Source organism: Manihot esculenta, chromosome 14 (assembly GCF_001659605.2).
Source record: "Manihot esculenta cultivar AM560-2 chromosome 14, M.esculenta_v8, whole genome shotgun sequence".
Classification (NCBI taxonomy): Eukaryota; Viridiplantae; Streptophyta; class Magnoliopsida; order Malpighiales; family Euphorbiaceae; genus Manihot; species Manihot esculenta.
Window position 1 is genome coordinate 26589827 of NC_035174.2, and position 24307 is coordinate 26614133.

A 24307-nucleotide genomic window follows, 5' to 3' on the forward strand; every position below is an offset into this window, starting at 1 on the left:
CACGAATTCTGATATCTACGCTTGCTGGTTTTGATCTCCTCGCCACGTGTCAGTCTCATCTCGTCTCTCTAAAAATACTCCTAAAATAATAATAAAAAAATTTAAGAGATTGCTACGCTCTAGAACCTACCAGAAATTGCTGATTAGGGCAAAGTGACCTTTGGATTTGCTGGTGATTTTGCTTTGTGCTGAGACTCAGAGGCTTTTGATTTGTCTAGGGAAGTTTTTGAATTCTCTGCGGATGAAGGTTTCGGATTCCAGGTGAGTTTCTAACGGGAGATCCTTGCTGGTTGATTATTTTGCTGCAAATTCTGTGGTTTTATTGAATGTTTTCCCCCTTTTTGTGTTTTAATCTTTTCGTTAGTTAGTTTTGTTGTCTGTTTTGCTGTTGAGAGTTTCTTTAGAACTGGAGATTAATTTTAGGTCAAATTAAAACAAATAATAGAATCTGAATATTTTTTGTAAGTCTACTTAGTTGAATTATTATTGGTAGCATCATATCACCATGCTCTTAGGTTCATTTTCTGTTTGGTTGCAGAGAAATTACTAGAAAGTGGAAAAGGAAAGCTTGTATTTCTCGATTTTAAGAACTCGAAATTAGCCGAAGGCTAACAGAGTGAAATTGGATATAGTGCCATTGAAGTGTATCTTAATTGATTGATTAGGATGTGGAGTTTTGGTCCATTTTCTTATTGGTTGAAATGTCTTGGTTTTTCCTTTCTGCTATGATTTGGTGCTAGGAAAATGGGTTTTTTTTTTTTTGTCAAAAAAAAGCCTGTTTTCCCCGTTTCTAGTTTAGGTGTATTGAATGTTCTTATCATTTGGCTTAAGTGGAATTTGGTTCCTCCGTATCCTCTTTGATTCTCTGCAGACGTAAATTTAAAAAAATTTGGAATCCATTGTTATTTCTCCGAACTGAAAATTTTTCGAAGTAGAGGGTTAGGTCACGCAGGACCGCTTCTAGTTTTAAGTCTAAAGAAAATAGAAATTTATTTCCTATTTTTTTTTCAAAATAAAATAATATATAATAAAGTATGACCTGGAAGCAAAAGAGCATGAGAAAAGACTGTTCTTGAGGGCTATTTGAGTGCAGGCCTAGCACTGTGAATGGTAATAAAAAACAGAATACTAAAAGCGTTTAGCATCAGTACCTAAACTATGAAGGATCAGCTTGCCTTAGTTGTGCCAACATTACTTCTTGGTTTCATTTGTTCAAACTCTAGATTGAATTATTTCACCCTTTTCTTGTATCTGTGATTTTCTACCACCTGAATGCATGTACACTGACATCTATTCTTGTTGCCCAACTCAGAAAGCATAATTGAGGGCAGATTTTCCATAGTAGCCATGATATTTTATCAAATTGTTTGCATCTTCAGTGGTGGGTAGAAAATTCTGAGGAATGTCAGACTTGTGCATATATCAGGTAGGGATTCATCTATTTACAGTTTTGTTTTTATTTGAGTTATTTTCACCTTTTGTCTATTGTTAACCATGAAAATTACTTTATTAGATAATTCTTGCATGTTGTTTTAACTTGAGATAAATCAAACTATAAAATCTTGTACTTGGCTTTCTTTGTTCATATTGGCATGGACATTTTAACTTACTTTTTGGTGTGAAATATTGAGTGAACAACCTATCTGGGAGGATTTTGAGCTAAGAACTTATTTTGGCTGTGAAGAATGTATATTGTTAATGATAACGTATCTAGTTCTCATTTTTTTCGAAATGGTGGTTGTAGATTTTTGTTAGACAAAATACTAAGTAATATAATTTGAGGATAACTAGGAAACAAAACTAAACATTGTTCACTTATTTGCTATTAAGACAAGTTTTATTATTTTTGGTTGAGGAAGGATCAAGATAATTGTTTCCTTAATTACAATCCTTCTATTACAAAGGACAACCCTTTGATAACTAAGTTTTTCTGCTTTTAGAGTTCCAAAGATTTTATGAGATCTCTATACACTAGAATTTTTCCCCATTTTTTCAAAATTTTTATATATTAGAACTTATATATGAGCAGGTTTATGGTTTTCTAGTATTGTAACATGCTGGTGTTGGAGATGATAAAAATAAGGTCAGCAGATCTTTCATGACTTATAAGATGTATTATTGTATATTATAAGCATAGTTTTAAAACACAATCACATATTGTTGTATATTACAAGCATAGTTTTAAATCAGTCACCATTAATGAAAACAAGCATATAACTGTCATGATGTAATGGTAACTGTTAAATTTTGGGTAGGCCTGACTCACCCCAAAAGCTAGCTCAAGGGGGAGGAGGCTCTATGGCCCATATAAGGGGCACATTACCCTTTTCCACAACCGATATGGAATTCAACACACCCCCTCACGCCCATAATTTTTACTGGTGCGTGACATATTTATGGGAGGCTCAACATTGGATGGGGAGGCTCTGATATCGTGTTAAATTTGGGGCAGGTCTAACTCACCCCAAAAGCTAGCTCAAGGGGGAGGAGTGCCTATGGTCCATATAAGGGGTAACGATCAATATTGGATTCAACAGTAACAACTCGTTGCTACACAAAATTTTATAAAAAATTTAGGGAAAATTATATTTACAACGCTGAGGTATTTCAAAATTAACACGTCTCTCTATGTTTAAACCCAATAGTTTAGTCCCTGTACTTTGACTTTGTCAAATTGAAGGTCTCTCTATCAAAGCAATATTTTTTCCCAGTTTGATGAAGTTAAAATATAGGAACTAAATTATTTATTTATGAACAACATAAGTGTTAATTTTGACAGAGAAAGAACCCCAAATATTGCTGATCCGTTAATCCCTGCACTTGAGAGGCTAGAGCCACAAAAACATCAATATATTCATCTACCAATTTTTCTTGCTTAATCATGGCCAATCTCTCATGTGGATTAGCTCACTAATCTCCCCCATACATTTTTTTTAGTTCTGCACCAAGCTGGGCCCAAGAGAGTTCTGGAGTTCTAAGCTGTAACCATCGGAACCAATGGAACACAGGTCCCTCCATGCAAACTAGGGGAATCTGTACCTTCAGATCTTCTCTCGTATTGCTAATGAGAAAATATTGTTATGCCTTCGCCAACCAAACTACCGGATGTCTGGATCTTGTCCGTCGAAGTTGGTTAGCTCCACCCTTTTTACCGATAAAGTGGAGTCATCCAACATTGTGACATTTGCAGAAGTATCGGTTGAATGCTAGAGCTGTTCCCAGTTTGAGGAGTTCTGTTCGAAGTATTGCCTTCGTCTGTAATCCCCTTTCCACGAACCAAAGAAGTCAACAATGATGTTAACCTTGCAAACTTTTGATCCTGGTATGCTTTCATCGGAAGTAGCTTCTGTTCTTGATCCATCTTCATGGCAGCCAGTAACTCTTCAATGCTGCCCAGGTTCCTCTCTATCACATCTACTCTTCCCTCCATTCTAGTTTTGGTCATGGGTGGGGAGGGATCCAGCAAATCCAACCAATTTGATAGAGCTAGGAACTAGAAAAAGGGTTTAAGCTCAAGAAATAATAGAAAACTGGGTTTTATTAATACCCAAGCAGGAGTATCTCAATACAAAATCAATCCTTCTATAAAAACTCAATAAGGAAATAAACCAGGAGAGTTCCTTCCGTTCTAGCTCAAGCTAGCCAGCAAAGATGCTCACAGAAAAATGAGGAAAATCACTCCTACTCACCAAATTTCAGACTACTATTATTTAAATACAAGAGCGTTTCTCGGGAGGACAACCTCTCCAGAGAATCCCTCTAACAGCATAACTAAGAATATTCCTTCTCATTTGTCTCTTACTTTTCTAGAGATACCAGCTGTCCGGTTCCAGAACCTGCCCTTGGGCCCTCCATTTTTCTAAACTTCTTCCTAAAATAAACCTTCGGCTTCCTTGGGCCTGGACTTGCAGCACTCTTGCTATCAGAAAAGGTACTTGATCTACTTGTAACTCTCATCTTACTTATGATTATTGATTTATTACTGGTTCTGACCTTCATAACGTGGTTTCATTTTTCAATTCATCTACTATCCAATATCTAAGATTGTGGCAAAAGCAATATATCATCCTGGTTGGCTTAAGTTATGATTTAGAAAACAGTTGCAGTTCATGCTAATGGTACTCGGGAATAATTCTATTTAAGGCGAAACATTCAGTTAGTTTAGTTCCAAACTGAAAAGAAATATAGAAAAATCAAAAAACTGAATTGAACCAAATTGAAGGAAGAACCCCATCGAATTGTTTCAGTTGAAATGTCGGCTTTGTGCATGTCCAAAATTTTGCCCCTACCAAATAAAGGGTATCGTTATCTGCTAAGCTATATATATTGTAAGGCTGTCTTCCCTGCTGTCTTGTTCCCTTCCCCAAATGGACAAACTAGTGTGCCATTCATCAATCCAAAATCAACAATCCAGATTCAAGTATTCAGAAGCAGAGAATAAATCAACAATACTAACAAATATGAATTTCTACAAGTTTAAACACTTAATAGTCAAATTTAAATTTTCCCAAACCAACAATTGCAGAATGTTTACTTCCCTAGATGGGCAAGCTAGTCTGCCATCAATTCAATAACCCTAAATCAATAATGCAGATTCGAGTATTCAACAACCTATATTGGCGAGTCAATTAAAAATACAGATAAGTATGAATTTCAACAAATTTGTAAAACAACTTTAATGAATTCAAATACAATCAAATAGCTTGAACCATTTTGATCAACTGAATGTGAAGTAGCAGGTGCATGGGAATTTCACCAAATTTCAAACTTGATTGTTGGGTCAATGCATCATGCAAGTGTAGGAGAATAGTATTTTCAAGCAGCAGATGCCAAGCAAAACGGTAGCTTAGGTAGGCCAAGGAAGGAGTAGCATGAAGGTGTGCGAAGCGAAAGGGCATTGGGAAGGTGATTTTAAAAAATTTTGATTTCATTCTTTCAACAACAAACCGCACAACATTTGCTTCAATTAAAACATACATACAATCATAATACAAGTCATAACTCTTATGACTTCAATTGGACCTTTGCCCAATGGTGATTTGGTAATTTAAATAACACAACTTAAATTAAGGTTAGGCTTGCCTCTTGAATCACAAAATCATATTCTGTTTTTGGGTAAACCTCCAACTATTGGCCCTTTGATTCGTCCACACGAACACGACAACCAAGACAACCCATGCTTTGCATTCCTCCATCCTTTGTGCTCTCTTTAGGTTCAGCCACCAATTAGCACAGGGTTGGAATTTACATTTAACAAAAGGTTAGGGTAATAGGAGCTTGAGGAACCAATTCCTCCAAGCATAGGCTAAAGATTAAAGACATAATATTCTTTGAACCTTTTAATGAAACAAAAAAAGGTAGAAGGAGAAGAAATTGACAATTGTAGTCTCTAACAATTACACATGAGAAAAAGAAGCCATAGACAAGGCCTTCCTAGGAAGAACATTGGAATAAGACCCTTTCCTTTCTTCTTATGTTTCTTCCTTCTCAAGCTATATGGCTTAGTGAACTTTGAATATGGGCTAAGCCCATTGGACTTCACAAGGCCATAGTTTAAGCCCATCAAATCATTCTTCTTACTACCAAGATTAAGATCAAGCCAATTTAGAAATGATCTCTTTGGCCTATGTCTAAAACCAATTTAAACTAAGATCACCTTTCCCAAAGATATAGAGAAATTCCACTATGATCTAATTTCATGTCCAATATAAACTAATCCTATATAACATTTAAATGGTTTAGCCTAAAATTCACCTCATAAATAGTAATACTCCTTGAATTTTTTGTTTCAAGATGACCAATTTATATTCCGTATAAATCAAGTCTTTATGTCACCCATTTTTAATCTAGTCTTAAGTCATACTATGGACCTTGTAAATTTAATTACAAACTAAATTAATGAATTTAATTAACTACTTGAACATTTTAATTAATTAATCAATTTAATAGCATCTTGATTGTCGGAGTGTTTCTAGGTTCACTATTAATTGACAATGACTCTACAACATTTTGATATTTATAGAAACTCATTTATGTTATACCTAGAGTGAGTTCTCTATCCACTCTTAGTTTTCATAAGTTATGGTTAACGCCTAGCATATTGTAACGACCTAATTACTAGTGAATGAATTTATTCTTGTGCATCAAAACCACGATCATACATACTAGAGTGAGCAATTGGTCGGTCAGTTCAATCGAGATACTTTTTTTTACCAAGCTGAACTAAATATATTTCGATTCAATTTGGTTTGGTTGATCAATTCTTAATTTCCAACTGATCAATTTTTGTTTAGAAATCAGAGTTAGGACTTGGGATTTTTTGGCAACTTAAACTCCTCAACACATTCGCTGTGGCTTTTTTTGTGTGAAAATTACTACTTAGTCTTTATGGTATGGAGAAACTCACTAGTTGGTTCCTCAGTTTTGAAAAATGCATTAAAATATTTTTGATTTTTTAAAAAATCTATTAGTTAGTCTCTCGTTAGTTTTAGACGTTAAGTATTACAAAAAAGTTTAAAATACCCCTGATAAAACTTTTTAAAAATTTAAAGAATCAACTAATAAAATTTTCAAACCAATGAAGACTAAATAATAAAATACTTAACGGAAAAATTAACGGAGGACTAACTAGTGTAGACTTTTTAAAACGTCAGGGACGTTTAAATGCATTTTTCAATATTGAGAGACTAACTAGTGAGTTTTCTCATACCATAGGGAGTAAGTAGTAATTTTTCCTTTTTTTAATTTGGGCAAAAAACCTTTGACTAGCAACTTCTCTGGTATATTAGCCAAATGCTGCTTTGGGTGACTTAATCCTTCACTTATTCTTTTGCCACAAAAATTACAGTTCCCTATAGAGGTAGCAAAATTTCATCCAACATATTGACTTGGTTTTTCAGATCCTTTTCTTGGCATTTTCAAATTATCAAATAATATACTATAAAACAAATAATATATTATCAATTAATATGCAAATTAATTTAAATTTAAAGTATGTAAAATTATTTAAATATCAAAGTTATCACTGTAACTCTTAATTATTTTTATTTATGCATTCATTAAAAACTTTCAAAAGAATATCTAAAAATTGTTGAACAAATAATGAAGCATAAGTTCTAAATTTCTAATAAAAGTTATTTAAAATTCTAACTTCTAATTATTTTTATTTATGCATTCACTAAAAACTAAAAGGTATTCAAAATATATATAAAAATTGTTGAAAAAGTAATAATTCTTAAGTTCTAAATTTCTAATCAAAGTTTTCTAACATTGTAACTTCTAATTATTTTTGTTTTTGCATTCACTACAAAATGATTCAAAAAATATCTGAAATTTGTTGAAAAAAAAAAATCTAACCTTTTGCACTATAGCTTTTGAAACTTCTCTTGATTCTTTTGAACACAAAAATTTGCAATTCTTTTATTAATAGCACTTAAAAGAGTAGTGAAATTTAGAGAAATATTGAGAGAAAGTTGAGAAGAGAGCTTGATACTTGAGAGAAATCTGATTTTGTGAGTTTTGGCAATTTTGCTTGGGAAAATGAACTAATGAAGGCTGCTGTTAATGAAAAGAGGATCTTCAACCCTTCTATAATTCAAGCTTCACGTGAAGAAGGTTGTCTCCTGCAGAGAAAAGAAAGTAACTGTAGACCGTTAAGTCATGGCCTGCAACAGCTTTTACTTGCACAAATTTTTCTTGCTATTAAATAACGGACTTAACGGCCACGGTTTCTTTAAATACCTGTAGCTAATGGCCATTGCATTATGTAACATTATCTAAAACCATGGTTTTACTATCTTTAATTGATATTGTAGTTATAAATAAAGACTGTTACAATGTAGCTGCCATTTTTTAGGGGTTTTTGAGGCCTCTGTTACTGTAATCTTATTATTTATAGGAAAAAGCATATTTAATGGCCATTACAAGCTTTTACTTATATCTTTAAATATCTACTATTTCGCTTTTCGAAAAAAAAAATCATAGCAGTAGGTTGTGCTGTTACTGTCTTCTTCCTGTTCAACCGTCATTTAAATCCACGATTGATATGATTTTGCACTTGCACCTCCATCTAAGCTTTTTCAGACAAAAATAGTAGTAACTTTTGGTTAATTGTTTTCAGAAATCAGGAGCTTTTGATCTATGCATTTGTGCTTATACTATTTACAAGTTTCCATGTTCAAGAGAAATGTCTAAAATCCACAAAGGTGCAACCATTATGTAACATCTGTCATAGCGACAAATACGAGAGGAATATTTACAAGCACTTCTACTGTGTTAATTACTAATTGGTGTTGATATGTAAAATTTCTGCTGGCATTCAGCAATCAACAAATTATGATGTAGTAGAACACTTATATTAAAGAGACAATATGAATAAGTAGTCCACGAAATTAATCTCTAAGAGAGAAATGAAAAAATAAACCCCGTTGGTGCTTAATTATTGCCCATCAGGCAATGATGTTCTTTGTGGGACAACAAGAATGAAGGACTCTACTTGACGTTCTTGTGCACATGCAAAGGAGTGTAATATCACTCATTTACATGACATGCATGTTTTGAATGAGTGAGGAGGCATTTATGAAGTCCACTACCTCATGGTTTTAATTATTTCCCTTTTTTTACCATGTGTGTTTTCTACAGTGTTTTGTGTTGTCAGTTTTTGTTACTTAAAATAGAGAAAACAAGAAAGAAAAAAAGCAAACCACATTTAAAATGCATAATGGCTGTTATTTAAATCTATATTCCATGATGGGACCTTTTGCATCAGCTTTGTAACAAAAAGGTCCTATGACTTGGAGATGTAAAAATATTGAATTACTTATTTAGCTTTGCCAAGTGTAAGTTTAACATGATAGCAAGGAAGCTCGACTAGGCTTATGAAACTTGGATTTGAAGGATAGGTTGGTGAATTGCATTGGTTCGTTGTTCCCTGTTATTTGGACGAGAGAGAGATTTATTTAATATGCATTTAAATTTCAGCTAAGACAAATTTTTATTAGTAAAATTAGTTTTATTTTCCATATGGCATATACTACACTTTACTGCTTTACTGTGGGAAAAGGCATTTTTTTATTGTTATTTTGGAAATATATGCTAGATTTGACCTGATTACTCCTCTTAGTTGCGAATTTTGTATGTGTCTAATTTATTTTGTTTATATTTTTATTCTTCCTTCAATGAAGGTTAGAAATATATTTTTATGTGTTATTAAAAGAAAAACTAATAGATGAACTCTGGATTGTGTTTACTTCTCAACTGCAATTTCATGTGTGACCGAGTTAGGCTTTTTGATACACCACCCTCCTCACAACTTCTATAAACCTTCTCTATGTCTTCTTTCAAGATGATAATTTTACTCATTGGGTGAGCACTACTCAGTACTCATCCTATTTTCAATACTTAGATTCAATGACGTTCACCATTCCGATTGTTTCAGGATCTCAAGCCAATGATGAAAACTGGTGGAGGGCATATTTGGAATGACCTCTACCATCTGAGTTCAGGATAAAGAGTTCGTATGCTTCTCATCATCTAACATTTTGGGAAAATAGTGAAATTGTTTTTGTCGTTCCTAGTTTCAGTCTCTAGATAGTAACTCCACTTCTGTCCTCTCATTCTTCATCTTTCTTTACTAAAATGTGATGCTTGTCAATTACCCAAGCTTCACTTTGTCATATCCTTCTTTTGGCTTTCATACAAATACATAATCCTTTCTCATAGACAACTTTGGTGGATTTCTTGTAGATTATCACTTCTTGTTAGCAAATATGTTATTGTGAAGTTATATTGCTATAGGTTTAGATAGAGCCTTACACATGCTATCTGGCCTCCCTATCCCTTTTAATCAAAATGTTGCTTTATTAGATTTTGTTTATTGGTTTGTATGTTAAAATGAAGTGCTTGTTTGTAAACGTATTTACAAAGCATGAACAATGTTGTTCAATATGCATAATGTCACAAAGGAAGAGGAAAAGAAAATCTCATCATTTTCCCCCTTAGATTCTCTTGATGTTGTTGCTAAAGCATGATTCGTTCATTTAACCTCTATGAAGTAGCTTTTAGGATTATAGAAAGAACTTGTTCCTCTCTCCCAAGTGATTATCAGAAACTGAGTCATGAAACATTTTCTGCACCTTTCTTTGCACCTAGACTTAGAACCATTGGCATTTAGTATTTATAATGGCCTGTGGATAAATTAGGTTGTGAGATCAATGTCTTGAAATGGAATGGTGGCTGGAGTTTGGAAACAAGATAGATAGGATGTATTTTGAACAATGAAGTTAAAGCTATTTAATTGTAATTATGTGGATGCTTGAGGAATCAATGGTGTCAGCCTCTTTTTTAAACTAAGGAAGGGAAGAAAGATAAAATTTCAGGTTCCGGACTAAGGAAATGTGGACCGTATATTATTTTCATCTGGATTTGTGTACTATAGTCGGGAAAACACACTTAGGGTTTTTAAGAAATAAGGACTGGTTTACCTAGTTGGCATGACGAAACAATTATAATAGGACCGCCAATAGTAATAACAAAAAAATGCAAGAAAAAATGGAGGAAAAAGTATTCTCAAGAAAATAAGGATTTTTAACTTTTCGGGGAAGTTCCTAATTAGAAACTGTTGAATTCTCAAATTACTTTTCCTGGACACTCTAACTAAAGGAGCGGGAACATTATTGGTGGATGAGTTTCCCTGAGATATAAACTCATGGAACACAATAGAGAGGAAAGAGACTTCTCCGGTGATCGCTTGAGAGTCGAGACAAAAGTATAGCACCTTATGCGCATCATTTCTAACAAGTTAGTAGTTCCTTTGCTCGTTCTAGAGCAGGGGGAAGGTGATATATTGAATGGAAGGAAATAATGACTCGTATAAACCGAAAATTGGAGGATCCCATCCAAGTTTGCTTCTATAGTATGGTTTTAAATAATGGCCGTTACGCTTATGTAACAGATTTTGGGGAGGCCATTACCTATTACCCTATTATACAACGACCCCCTAATTTTCAGGGGTAACGGACGTTACCGTCGTTGCCAATAATTAAAATTCTTTTATATCATTCTTTTGCTCCCTATTTTCATTTACATTAGTTGCTACATTTTTCAGCAGATTTAAAGACTATATTTTTTAAGTTTTCTCTTCCCTTTCTCTTTCAAATTTCAATCTTCCTTGTATATTTCTCATATATAAGCTTAGATTCATTATAAGCTACTCTATTTCCAAGCTTATTTCTTTCAAAAAGTTAGTTAAATTTTATCTATTTTAGTTTTTAATTGTTGTTTTTTTTTTCCTTTTTTTAAAAAGTTTTTGTGGATTAAAGTATTAGTTTTGAGTTAAAATTGTACTTTGAGCTATTAGTTTACTCAATCTATAAAGATTATGTTGATTTTTCTTATTTTAAACTATATTATGTTTAATTTAAGTTAAATAATCTATATTTTATATATTTATATTTATTATGCATTTGTATACATTGTTCTGAATTAAATCTAATCAATATCATTTCATGAACTTTGCAATTTTTTTTGAAAAATTTGCGTAGCGACTAGGCTGTTACCATTACGTTACAGCCGTTACAGGTCTATTTCTGTTACCCACAACGTGGCTGGGACCGCAACCGCGAACGTGGTCGCTATCGCGATTTAAAACCATGTTCTATAGTTATTATGTTTTTGCATATAGGAATCTCCCCGTGAAAGTAAGCGGTCTACTTCTGTCCTTTGGAGCTCCTCCCAATTCTCTTGCAAATTGCTTAAAGTCTTGTCTCCAATGTGTAGATATAAATGTAATCATCCAAAGTCTGCATACGTTGTGTTTTATCTAAATTATTGTATTCATTTAATCCAATTTGTTATTACTCAAAATGGATCATGACCAGGGTTCTAATAATGGACAAGACATCATGAATCATTTATATCACAATAGGAATTTTGGTCGGCTGTTATGTTGCTGTGAACTTTAGATTAATGACATGGATAAAACATCTGATACTTTCTGTGATGGAACAATATGCAATGACTTTTTAGTCCTGGAAAAACAAGGAGGAAAAGAGGGCAGGAAAAAGAGGAGGAGAGCGATGGTGGCATACCTTTATGACCTGACTCTCTCTCTTCTTTCTTTTCCATTTAATGAATTTCGTCTCCTTAGAAACCCTAATTTTTATTTGTCCTCCTCTATTAAATTTGCCAGTGGGTCATACTTCGGGTCATATTATGCTAAGTTTACCTTTTATACATTGATAAAAAGATCTCTTGGCCCATTTACATGAAGCATCATTTTCTATCAATTATTATATACCTAATTTCACACCTTTTTTTTTTTCCATTTTATAATATACTCATAGTGCTCTGTTAAATGCTACCTTAATTTTGGTCAAATGGAAGTGAAATCTTTACCACATAAAGACTCATACTGATTTAACAATTCGCTGTTTGGACGTAGAAGTATACTTGATACTTCTTTTGCTTCAGGAATACCCACTGATACTTGAGGAAGGCTCTGATGTCTTTCTATAGATCATACTCCAATTACTGCAGACTAAGTATATTTAGCTCTCATGTGCTTTATTTGTTGCTTCGTTTCAAACACAAGTCCGAATGTCTTTGGGGATAATTCTGAACACCTTCTAGATCTTTTTCCTTTTCTTTTATTGCTCAATTTCACCTGTATATTTTTGAGGAAGTTCAGTTTAGACCATTTTAAACTTTTGGTCCAAATTAGAATTGAAATTTCATTTTGAGCTCAATTTAGCCTAAAAGTAAAAAATTTTTGTTTATATTTTTTCCTTTTCTTTTATCGCTCAATTTCACTTGTATATTTTTTAGGAAGTTCAGTTTAGACCATTAAAAGTAAAAAATTTTTGTTTATATTTCTTGATCTATTACTCATATAAAAAATCAAGGTGGTCAACTTCGTAAATTCTGAGCTAATTTTCTTGATTTCATTTATTCAGTCCAGAAATCAATAAACCCAATTTTTTAATTTTCTTTATTTTTGGGCTAAATTGAGCTTAAATTGGAACTTCTAGGCCAATATGGAAAAAAGTTGAAAGAAGACTAATTTGAACTTCCCCAATAAGTGGATGGGATAAGTTGAGCTTTAAATCTTTTTTTTCTTTTTGCCGACTTCCCAATTGTCCATGAGCCCATGTTGCTAAGATAATACAAGTTACTAAACTGATTAAATTGATATCTGTCCCCCTAGTTTGCTACTGTTATCTTCTTGAAATTGTTTGCCAGCTTTCTTATTTATGTATTCTGAATATGTTTGTTTACTGCATTTTTAAGAAATTAATTAGCTATTGACCTCTCTTTTGTTGGCTGATATCTTTTTCCACTGTTACAGTTTGATGATAATGTGTGGGATGAATTTAGTGAGACTGACGACCATATAGTACCTCATCCTGCTGAGGAATGTGAGGATCAATTTAGAGTTCACAGTGATAAGAAACCAAGGCTCGAAGTAATTGGCGTTTTGAGTAATGCTGGTGATGCTACATGCACACAGAGAAAAGAGGAAACTAGCTTGCTTACCCTGACCAAGAAAGATAGGATGCTAGATAAGGGCTCATGGTCTCATGCACCTGATGGTGCTTTTCCTGCTTCTTGTGATAGTGGCCCAGTCAAAGAGTTGTCAAGTATTGCCTCTGAAGAAACAGGAGCATCCTATCACTTCTTGAAAATTGGGAATACTGATTCAGTTGGTAGCGAGTTTTGTTCTGATGATCCTATCTTGGATGACAAGAGTGGTGCAGACAATACTGACAGACATCGTTTTCCACTCAGTCACATGTCTCAGACAGACGATGGTCTTAACTTTTTTGACAATGATCATGAAGATAAAGAAAACAGTGATCTACTATATTACGGGTGGCCTGATGACATTGGGAATTTTGAAGATGTTGACAGGATGTTTAGGTAGTTAATGCATTGCCCTTCTTATTTTACAATATGCTTTTATTTATCCTGGTTAAATTTTTTACCTGGCAGGACTTTTGCAATTACGTAATTTGGGTTCCTTATGAAACAAATATATAACAAGTAAGATACATGTACTCGTGTGTCCTTTAGATGACATTTCACGTGTATGTGCTCTTTTTTTTTTTTTTTTTTTTTTGGGGGGGGGGGGGGAGGATGAAGAATGATGAAGTTATGTCCATTCTAAATTATTATGTAACATTGTTTTTGTATTCCACTATTTTCGTAATTTGATTTAATACTCCACTTGTGCACATCATGCATTAGATTTCAATTCAATTAGACATTGACAAGTATTGATCAAAATTGTAAGAGTATCAATTTGTACTTATGTCAAGAAAAATCTTATTTTGAAAGAGTTCTGTAAATGGGAAGGTTACAGATTACCCACCTTGTTTTTTAATTTTTCTTACACAATGAACAAAATGGATAATCTGTATCCTTATCATTTACATAACTTTTTTCAATATGTGTGTGTGTGTGTGTTTCAAGTTCATCAAGATTTCCGTAAACCTTGGACTAAACAATAGGGTTTGAGCTTCTCTTATTGTAATGGCAAATTGGAATTTCTAAGCTTAGAGTATCCTCTCTTGAATCTGTGTACTTGAACTATATATATATATAATGTATATACTGTGTGCATACATGTGTGTGCTGACACATGCGCGTGCGCGCGTGTGTGTTTATGCTTTTGTATTTGGCTTGTATTTATATTTATTTCACCCTGTAGAAGCTGTGATTCAACATTTGGGTTGGGGAGTCTCAGTAATGAGGATGACTTGTGCTGGTTTTCTTCATCTCGATCTACCGGAGCATCTGAAGATGCATTAAAGTTGGGTTCTAAGTTTTCAAGTTCTAAGGCAAGTGTGTTGAATTGCATATCAGAACGTCACGATGCTTGTAGTCTAAACAATGCTGATGCTTCTGTCAATGATTCAAATAAGGAATCTCTAGTAACAGGTGACAAAATACGTTCCAATACTGCTGGTGCTGCTGAAAATTCTGCCTTTAGTCGCATGCAATTTCCAAATGGATCAGATGCAAAATCTGTTAGCAAGAATGAGTTGATGCTTAATAAGCAGGTTTGTAAAGTTATAATGTTTTCAAATGGTTGCTTGTATCCCAATAGCATTGTTAAGCTAGAATAATTGTTTCGCATTTAGGAGCTTCAGAGGGCCCTGCATGACCGTCAGAAGCACTTTGAGTTTAATGGTCATTTTGAGTTCAAAATATTGCCCATTATTAATTCAGAAAGCAGCTGCGAAATTAGAAGAAGACAAATTGCATTATATATATATCAGTCAGTTTTGTCACTTAGGCAGTTATATATAATCAATAATTATCTATGACAATGTTTTAATGCTATAGTTGTATTCCTATCTTTGACAAAAGGGAAAAAGTGATATCAATGCAGTTTAATTTTCAATAGATGCTTGCTATGTGACAGATTAATAGCCATAGAAGTCAGGCAAGGTACCGGAACTGTTCAGAAGGACAGGGAGAAGAACAAAGTATGGATAATGGTGGTCCTTTCCATCATAATGGCAACTTAAAGCAATTTACAGATACAGAGTGCTCACTTACTGGTAACTTAGAGCAATTTGCAGATGTGCAATGTTCGCTTGGGGATACATCTCAGCAAGTTTTCCCTCCTGGTGTTCAGCAACATAAACAAAACACAGTTTCAGATTCCTTGAATCACTTGCAGGCACATACTCGATGTATGCATATGGACTATGGTCGTTCTTCAAATCAAACCTGTGTCGGTCCAAATCAATCTGGAATTGGATCTGAAAGTAGTGGCCTCCCATCTCCCTCTCCAAAGGAGTCTTCATTTGAATCAAATCAAGTGCAATCCATGGACAGTTTACACAGTCCCTCATTACAGGCTCCTGCTGTATCAACCAAGAAGAGGGAAAGGGTACATCATAACCAGGATTTACAAGTTCCATATGCTAGGAATTTCAAATGTGCAAATGTTGCAAGTCCAGCAGCATTTTATGATTCAGTTCAGAATCAAGCGTGTCAATCTGGATATGAGGTTGAAAGTCACAGTGAAATTGAAGGAGTTAACATTGGGATTCCAGCAGAACTAGATTCTTCAAATGCTCAGGAAAGCTCCTGCATGAGCTCTGTGTTGGATGAAATCTCACTAGAAGCAACTAGTTTTCGTCAGCTTCAACGGGTCATGGAACAGGTATGGTAATTGTTAACTTTGTTTACCACTTGTAACTGAAAACCAGTTTTCATATTTATTTGTCACTGAAAAATCTTTAAACATGTGCATGCATGTTGTATTCTTTCAGTGATCTCTACTTTAGAAATATATGGAAATTGTAGAATTCCAGTTGTGTTTCAAGATCTATATAATGGGCATGCATAGAATGATATTGTTGACCAACATAGAAGGTTCCTAATTAGGAGGATTCAGAATTTTTGGGATTCTAATTTGGCTTGATTATAGGGACTTTATTCTTATTGTAAATATTTCTAATTTAAAGTGATTCTTTGCGTATAAATACTCAAATCTGGTAAAAGATCAATTCAATTTGGAATAGAATAAAAAATTTCACCCAAAATTCTTCATGGTATCAGAGTTTTGCCACTTTAATTGGCATAAGTTTCAAACCTGTCACAAAAAAGTTAGAATTAACTAATAAGTCAAGCTTCTAGGCGACTATATCAAGAGAGTTGTTTGACACCACCTGTCCCAAAGGGAAGTCTATCCAATTTCTGGCCTATTCTGTCATCGCCGTCGTTGTCTGGTCACGGGCGTGAAGCCACGCGCCGTTGTAAGGTTCTACATCTTTCCCACGCGCCGGCGCGTGTGATGTTTTTCGGTGGTCTTTTTCGACAACGATCCTTTTTGGCAACCTAATCTTCAAGTCGCATCTCTGACCTGTGTGGACCCGTGACTTGGTTCACCATTTTTCGGTGTGGGGGATGTTTTCCGGTGTTTTTTTTGGCAGACTAGTCTTCAAGTCGCGCCTTTGATCTACCTGGACCCGTGCCTTTTTTGTTGATGAACAGTAATTCTTTCTTCACTAATAGTAATTTTCTACCCTTTTTGACAGAAAAATTATGGGTTTTTTCTTGAAATGGCAATGATTTGTATGAGTAATGTAAGGTTTCTTCTCTTAGTTCTGCTTTATGGATTATTGATTCTGGTATAAATAGACATATGACTGTCTCCTCTGAAGGCTTCCTTAATTATCTTCCATGTCTGCAAAAAGACACTATCAGAATCGCATATGGTTTTTCACTCCTACCTCTGGAACCGGTTTTAGTGTTTGTACTCCAAATATCAAGCTATCCTCTATTTTTCATGTTCCTCGTTTTTTTATTAATCTTTTATTTGTTAGTGCTCTTACCAAAGCACTTAATTGTAAAATTGAATTTTTTCCTGATTATTATGTTATTCAGAACTTTCAAATTTAAAAAAGGATTGGCAATGGTAAACTATACGATGGCTTATATATATTGAAAGGTAATATGAATTTGAATTCGCCTTGAGAGGATGTTAACCAGGAAATCATACAGTGGCATCAACGGTTAAAATACCCATCCTTCTTTATTTTAGAGACTTTATCTTGATTTATTTTTCAAGACTTAGTGTAATTCTTTAGTTTGTGATACTTGTGAGTACGCTAAGTATACAAGAATCTCTTATCCCTCAAGCAACAATAGGAGTATAATTCCTTTTGTGACCATCCATTCTGACGTTTGGGAACCTACTCAAACAGTTTCACTATCGTGATTTATTACTTTTATTGATTGCTGCACTCGTAATTTATTTAATAGAGGCAAAGAGTGATGTATTTTTTTGCTTTCAATCTTTTTACAAGATGGTTTATACTCAATTTGATGCGAAGATAAAAGTTTTGAGAACTGATAATAGCACAGATTACATGGATGGACGTTTTTCTGCTTATCTAGAGTCTAATGGGATACTACATCAAATTAGTTGTCTTTACACTAGTGTCCAAAATGGTGTTCCTAAAAGGAAAAATAGGCACCTGTTGGAAGTAGCTAAATATCTCTTTTTCACCATGAATTTTTCAAACATCTATTGGGGAGATGCAGTCTTAACCGCAGTTTATCTCATTAATATAATGCCTCTCAACGTTCTTACTTTTAAAAGCCCTTTAGAGGTGCTGCAAGAGAAAAATGCTTATACTGTTTCGCCAAAGGTATTTGGATGCACTTGTTTTGTTCATACTAAAACAGGTGGGAATCTTGATCCAAGCACTCTTAAATGTGTGTTTGTTGGGTATTCTTCCATACAAAAAGGTTACAAATGTTATCACCCTCTATCTAGAAAATATTTTGTCAGTTTAGAGGCTGAAGTTTATTTTAGTACTACCCATTACCTTTTCAGGGAGAGGATAATGAGAGAGAAAAGATGATTCCTAGTCTTATAATTCTAGAACGTTTTAGTCTAGAAGAGACTACTATACAGAGGGAGTGGTGAGCATGAGACTACTATACGGGAAACTATTAGTGATCAAATTGGGCATTTGGATAAACCAGATTTAAGGAGATACTTAAAAAGAGATAAAAACAGAAGTAGAAAAAGCTATTGTGCAGCCTATTCAGTGTCATGAATTTTCCTCTTCTCAATTTAGTGAGTCATCCCTAAATCTTAAGCCCATTGATGATCTAAATAAATCAATTGCTCAAAGAAAAGGAGTTAGGTCTTGCATTAAGCACTCTATTTCTAACTTTCCTTTTAGTGATTCTTTGTCTTCATCCTATATAGCATTTGCCTTGTCTATTTTATCTGTGTCTATTCCATACGATTGGAAGGAAGTTCTCAAAGATTCTAATTGGAAGGCAGCGAAGATTGAAGAAATAAAAGCCTTGGCTAAAAATGAGACTTAGGAGTTGATGTCTCTTCCACATGAAAAAAAACTAATTGGCTGCAAATGGATGTTCACTGTGAAACACAAAGCACAAAGCAGATGGATCAATTGAAAGATTCAAGGTTAGACTAGTTGCCAAGGGATACACTCAAACCTATGAAGTGGATTATCAGGACACATTTGCACCTGTTGTCAAAATGAATTCAATCAGAGTATTACTATCTTGCGCTGCCAACCTTGACTGGAACCTACAGCAATTTGATGTGAGACATGCATTCCTCCACGGAAACTTGGAGGAGGAAGTGTATATGGAAATTTCTTTTGGATTTGCTGATGAAAAACTTCAAGGAAAAGTGTGCAGGCTAAAAAAGGGTTTGTATGGGTTGAAACAATCACCTAGAACTTAGTTTGATCGATACAGCAGAGCTATGATTTCTTTTGACTATCAACAAAGAATGTTGATCATGCCCTATTTATCAGACATCACAAGGGTAAAATTACACTTCTCATAGTTGATAGGAGATGACATACAAGAGATGACTCGGCTGATAGAGCTTTTGGCTCAGGAATTCAAAATTAAATATCTAGAAAAACTACAATATTTTTTGGGAATCGAGGTTGTCAGGTTAAAGAAGGGAATTTTTATTTTTCAGAGAAAATACATTTTGAATCTTTTGGAAGAAATTGGTATGTTAGGTTGCAAACCAACAGAAACTCTCATTGAGAGCAATCACAAGTTACAAGCATGGATTGGTGAATATCTTTCGCATGCTCGACCAGACATAGTAGATGCAGTCAACTTAGTCAATCAGTTTATATATGATACTCGTGAGTCTCACATGCAAGCTGTTTTTTGCATTTTGTGATACTTAAAGTCTACTCTTGGAAAAGATCTTCTATTCTCTAAACACGGTCTTCTCCACATATACGCATTTACAGATGCAGATTGGGCTGGATCCCTAAATGATAGGAGGTCGACTAGTGGTTACTGCATACTTGTGGGAGAAAACATTGTCACTTGGAGAAGAAAAAAGCAAAGTGTTGTTGCTCGATCAAGTGCTGAGGCAGAATATAGAGCAATAGCATAAGGTGTTTGTGAACTTCTATGGTTGCGAGATTGTTGGAGGAATTGAAGCCGTTGGAGAGGGATAAACTCCTTTTGAACTGTGACAACAAAGTTGCCTTCAGTATAGCTCACAATTCAGTTCAATATAATCGAATGAAGTACATAAAGATTGATCGACACTTCATTAAAGAGAAGTTAATATAATAAGACCTATCACACCTTGGTTTACAAATTGAGCATGCGTGACATCTATGCACCAACTTGAGGGGGAGTGTTGACCAACATAGAAGGTTCCTAATTAAGAAGATTCAGATTTTTGGAATACTAATTAGGCTTGATTATAAGGATTTTATTTTTATTGTAAATATTTCTAATTTAGATTGATTCTTTGTGTATAAATACTCAAATCAATTTGGAATAGAATTAAAAATGCCTTCTAAAATTCTTCAGATATATATAAATTAATGCCCAAATGATAAAAATCTTGAACTTTGTATAGGTTCTAAATGTAGATCTATTATTTAAATTTTACCAACGTTGGGTACTCCAGAAATGTGAATGCTGCCAAAGTTACTATAACCTTGTGTTTAACATCAATTGACAAGCCTATTTGGTAAGGAATAATTTTGTTGTAGACATATGTAATATATTATCCCTTAGTTCCCTCTGCCCCACTCCATCACCAAAGTGTTTATTCCCTTATAGTTTACTGAACTCTGAGACAAAGATTTATAATCTCCATCAAAATTCCTAAAATCTGATTCGTAAAAGTGAATTGCTCATCATCTAGCCATATGACTTCCCTCAAGGTTGATAGTCTTAAAACTCCCAAACTTCATGTGCTTTTTTTATTATATTAAGCTTTTTATTTTATTAATTTGGTGGATGCACTATTGTTTTTGTTTTAATCGTATCTCATGAGTTTGAGGCAGGTTCTCATGCTAACATCACAGTAAGGTAGAATCCAAAACATAAATTGAGTTGTTGATTTGGAAGGCCCACTTCAAACTGACTGGCGGCAATTTGCAAAGTACGATCACCATAAATTTCCTTAAAGTGCATCTTTGTAAAATGCTACTGTATGGCAGTTATAGGAATTAGGAAGGGCATACATCACCAGAGTCGATAATTTTTTTTTCCATCTCTTAAGTCCACCTTACACCACTTCAGTATAGGTTCTTATTCCCATTTAATCAAAACGTGACAAAAGCGGTAACATATGAATGTAATTAATAAACTTAAGAGCACTAAATACAATGAAAGAGTAGCTAATTTTAGGATTTTTCAAACAATTAGGTATTCTTATTAACATTTGCCAAAGCAGTCAACGCCATAGATTTGGGCATAACATTTAACGACAAGACGGACGTTAAACCTCACTGTAGAACCATCTGGATTAACTTTGATAGCAAAAACCCATTTACAGTCCACAACCTTTTTATCTGCTCTAAATCAACCAGTTTTCGAGTATGATTTTTATCTAGAGCCTTAACTTCCTCAAGCATTGCATCACGCTATCCAAAATGGGGCAGGGCTTCCTTTGCTTTCATGGGTAAGATTGCAAATAGAGGCAATTAAAGAGGCAGAGGAAGGAGACAGATGATCATAAGAAAGAAAGTTAGCAATAGAATAGGTAGACTTACATTGTCGTTTACCTTTACAAAAGACTAATGAGAAGGTCAAAGTCACTTGGTAGTGGATCTGATGGCAAAGTAGATTTTGGTGATGAAAATGTATCATCAGGTACTGGTTTTTTAGAGTAAACTTGAATAACTGCCGGTTGATTAGAAGGCCGAGTACTAGAAGGAATGTCACCATCAGATTGTACAGCAGAAGGCACATTAGAGGAGTTTTCCACCATCAGATGTGATTCTATAGATGAGTAACTCATCGTCCTCCACCTCACTAGTAGACCGAAATCCATTGCCCGTTTGGTCTCACCTCTGGCTTTCCACGGTGCACAAGCATGTTTCCAGCCATTCCTTGAAGTCTGATGGTCATCCTGTTGGCGAGTGGATCTCACGCGCCGTTTGAAGGTTGGTTCGATCCGTCATGCGACGGCGCGTGGAGGAGCATGGCACTTTTGGCAAGCCTTCAGTTCCTGTTACGAGGTCGCCTCGTGGTTTCCATCCAGTCTCAAGCGGCAGATCTATCATCGAACGCTATTGAAGTTGGGTTTCCCCTTTGTTGTGACTAAGCAGGTTCTAGATCCTCTATTCTTGATTTGTGTTTAAGCTTTTTAAGGTTGGGTGTTGTGTTTTAAGGCCTGATTTCGTGTCTTGAAGCACTGTGTGAAGTGAATTGGTGATCTATGCTAAGTTTTGGTTAAAATGTCTTCTGATAGTAAGATCCAAATCATCCTAACGCCCTACCAAAATTAAAAAAAATTGGTTGAAAGGATCCACTCCAGCAGCTATTATTGCCGAGACAGGTAAAACTTGTCTCATCTCCTCTTCACATAAATGGGTCATTGATTCTGGTGCCACGGATCACATAACGGATAATTCTCATATTTTTATCAGCTTTCAATTTTATACAGCACTTTCTCTTGTTACCATAGCTGACGAGTCAACCTATAATGTTGAGAGTTCTGGGACTGTTAAATTCTCTTCTATTACCCTATCATTTGTGCTAAGTTTATCTAATCTTGCTTTCGTTTTTAATTTAATCTCTGTGAATAAACTTACCAAAGACAAATTGTTATTTTATTTTTTTCTGATCATTATCTACATTTATTAGTAAAGGACATGTATATGACGGTTTCTACATTTTGATCATTATACTAATGAGTTTTAATGAACTGAACGTTCTTTAATTCAGTTGGACATTAGGACAAAACTGTGTATAAGAGATAGTCTCTATCGCTTGGCTAGGAGTGCTGAACAAAGGCATAATTGTGATGGTGGTAAGAAAGATGATAGACACGCCAATGATCCATTGATGGGTGAAGAAACAAACAAGTACGTTCGCTGCTCTCTCCATTATTTTATCTTTTAGCCTTTGTGTGCATCTGTTCCGAGTTAATTTTGCCATTATTGTACCTGGGATGGATTGGAATGGGATTAATGTTAAGATACTGATGATGCCTTCTTTGCAGCAACCCATTTACTCTTTATGACATGGAAGGTGGCAATCGTATTTATATTTATCATGGAAAGATAACTGAAATGTGTTTAAATTAATCCATCACTGTAGTTCGTAAGCCGCATTTTGTTGTTTCATCATTCAGGCTTAACTGTGAATCATATTATTTTTATCCTCTGCCTCGATTCCGTCATCTTTGAAGTGCATTAGTTTTCAGGTTATCTGCAGAATTCCTCTTCTCATCTGATTTGACGGTTGGTCTGATTCAGGTGCACAGGGTTTCTTGATATGGAAACTGATACAAATCCCATAGATCGATCCATAGCCCATTTACTGTTTCACAGGCCGTCTGATCCATCTGTGATGCCTGTGAATGATCCTTCGTCTCTCAAGTCTCATGCCATGGTAAAGCCTGTCGTTCTTATGCTTTAACAAAATCTCTTAAAAACATCATCAACCTCTATTGCGTTGTAAGATTTACTCAATGGGAGGGGAATTGACAGGTTCATGGGTCTGTAACGAGTGCACCTATGATAACCAAGGAACAAGTTTGCCAGGACGAAACTGCCAGCGGTGCAGGTGAAAGCTTGTTAACGAGTGGCAATAAATAACAAGTATTTAACATGCCTCACTTCACTTGTTGTAGAATATGTCTATTGTTTTTGGATTATTGGACACCATGATGTATAATAGCCATCCATGAGGCTCCAACATAGAGATACCGTTCAATTCTTTGTTGGGATCCTCATCTCATCATCTCTCAGATGTGTAATCAACTTTGATGTTTATACTTGGAATGTCTTAACACGCTTACCTATTTAACTGCCTATTTACAGAGGTTTTGTTTTTGTTGCAATTATCATGTGGACTGTAATAACATGCCCGTTTTAGTCTTGTTTTGTGGATACGACTTGCTACTTTCTATGCCTGTCTTTTGATTAATAGTGGCTCAGAACCAATCCCAGCCTGCCCCATTCTTTGAGATTTACAGCTGTTTCATGCCTGTTATCCACAGGTGAAGTGTGCGTTAACTGATGCTAGATAAGCATTTCGAGTATTACCAATACCAATTACTTGTCTACATTCTCTTAATTACTTTGATAGGGGTTTTTTAATTTTTTGGGGGGCATAATTAGTTTCTATCATGACTCGAACTTAATTATCTACTCATACGTCATGATTTAAAAAAGAAAAGAAAAACAACTACCTGCTTTTGAAGTTGTCAATCAAGGGGAACAGATAACTAATAAGGAATCGACCGAAAGTGAATATTTTCTTCGATATGGAAATAAGAATAATGGAATATCATGATGAGTAGAAA

The 24307-nt window shown here is 34.7% G+C and overlaps 1 protein-coding gene across 5 annotated transcripts; it reads left to right on the forward strand.

Moving 5' to 3' along the window:
- The first annotated feature begins 59 nt into the window (after nucleotides 1–59).
- On the forward strand, nucleotides 60–23893 carry LOC110600314 (protein LNK1). 5 transcript variants are annotated; one of them, XM_043950368.1, is made up of 9 exons: nucleotides 60–261; nucleotides 1313–1426; nucleotides 9437–9511; nucleotides 13343–13914; nucleotides 14705–15056; nucleotides 15422–16171; nucleotides 22723–22862; nucleotides 23256–23391; nucleotides 23490–23893. In XM_043950368.1, the coding sequence occupies exons 4-9, from the start codon at nucleotides 13550–13552 to the stop codon at nucleotides 23595–23597; spliced, it is 1851 nt and encodes a 616-aa protein (XP_043806303.1). In that variant the 5' UTR covers nucleotides 60–261; nucleotides 1313–1426; nucleotides 9437–9511; nucleotides 13343–13549; the 3' UTR covers nucleotides 23598–23893. The 5 variants fall into 5 exon arrangements, with proteins under 5 accessions (XP_043806303.1, XP_021592830.1, XP_021592826.1 ...); XM_021737134.2 differs by lacking the exon at nucleotides 9437–9511 and having other exon boundaries at nucleotides 61–261; XM_021737137.2 differs by lacking the exons at nucleotides 60–261; nucleotides 9437–9511 and adding an exon at nucleotides 2938–3931.
- The last annotated feature ends 414 nt before the right edge of the window (nucleotides 23894–24307 follow it).

Bases quoted from the DNA above. Each gene is read 5' to 3' on its own strand.
- LOC110600314 (XM_021737134.2), top strand. From the start codon at position 1,403: ATGTCAGACTTGTGCATATATCAG. The intron at 1,427-13,342 runs GTAGGGATTCAT...CCACTGTTACAG, and splicing joins CAGACTTGTGCATATATCAG to TTTGATGATAATGTGTGGGA. The intron at 15,057-15,421 runs GTTTGTAAAGTT...GCTATGTGACAG, and splicing joins AGTTGATGCTTAATAAGCAG to ATTAATAGCCATAGAAGTCA.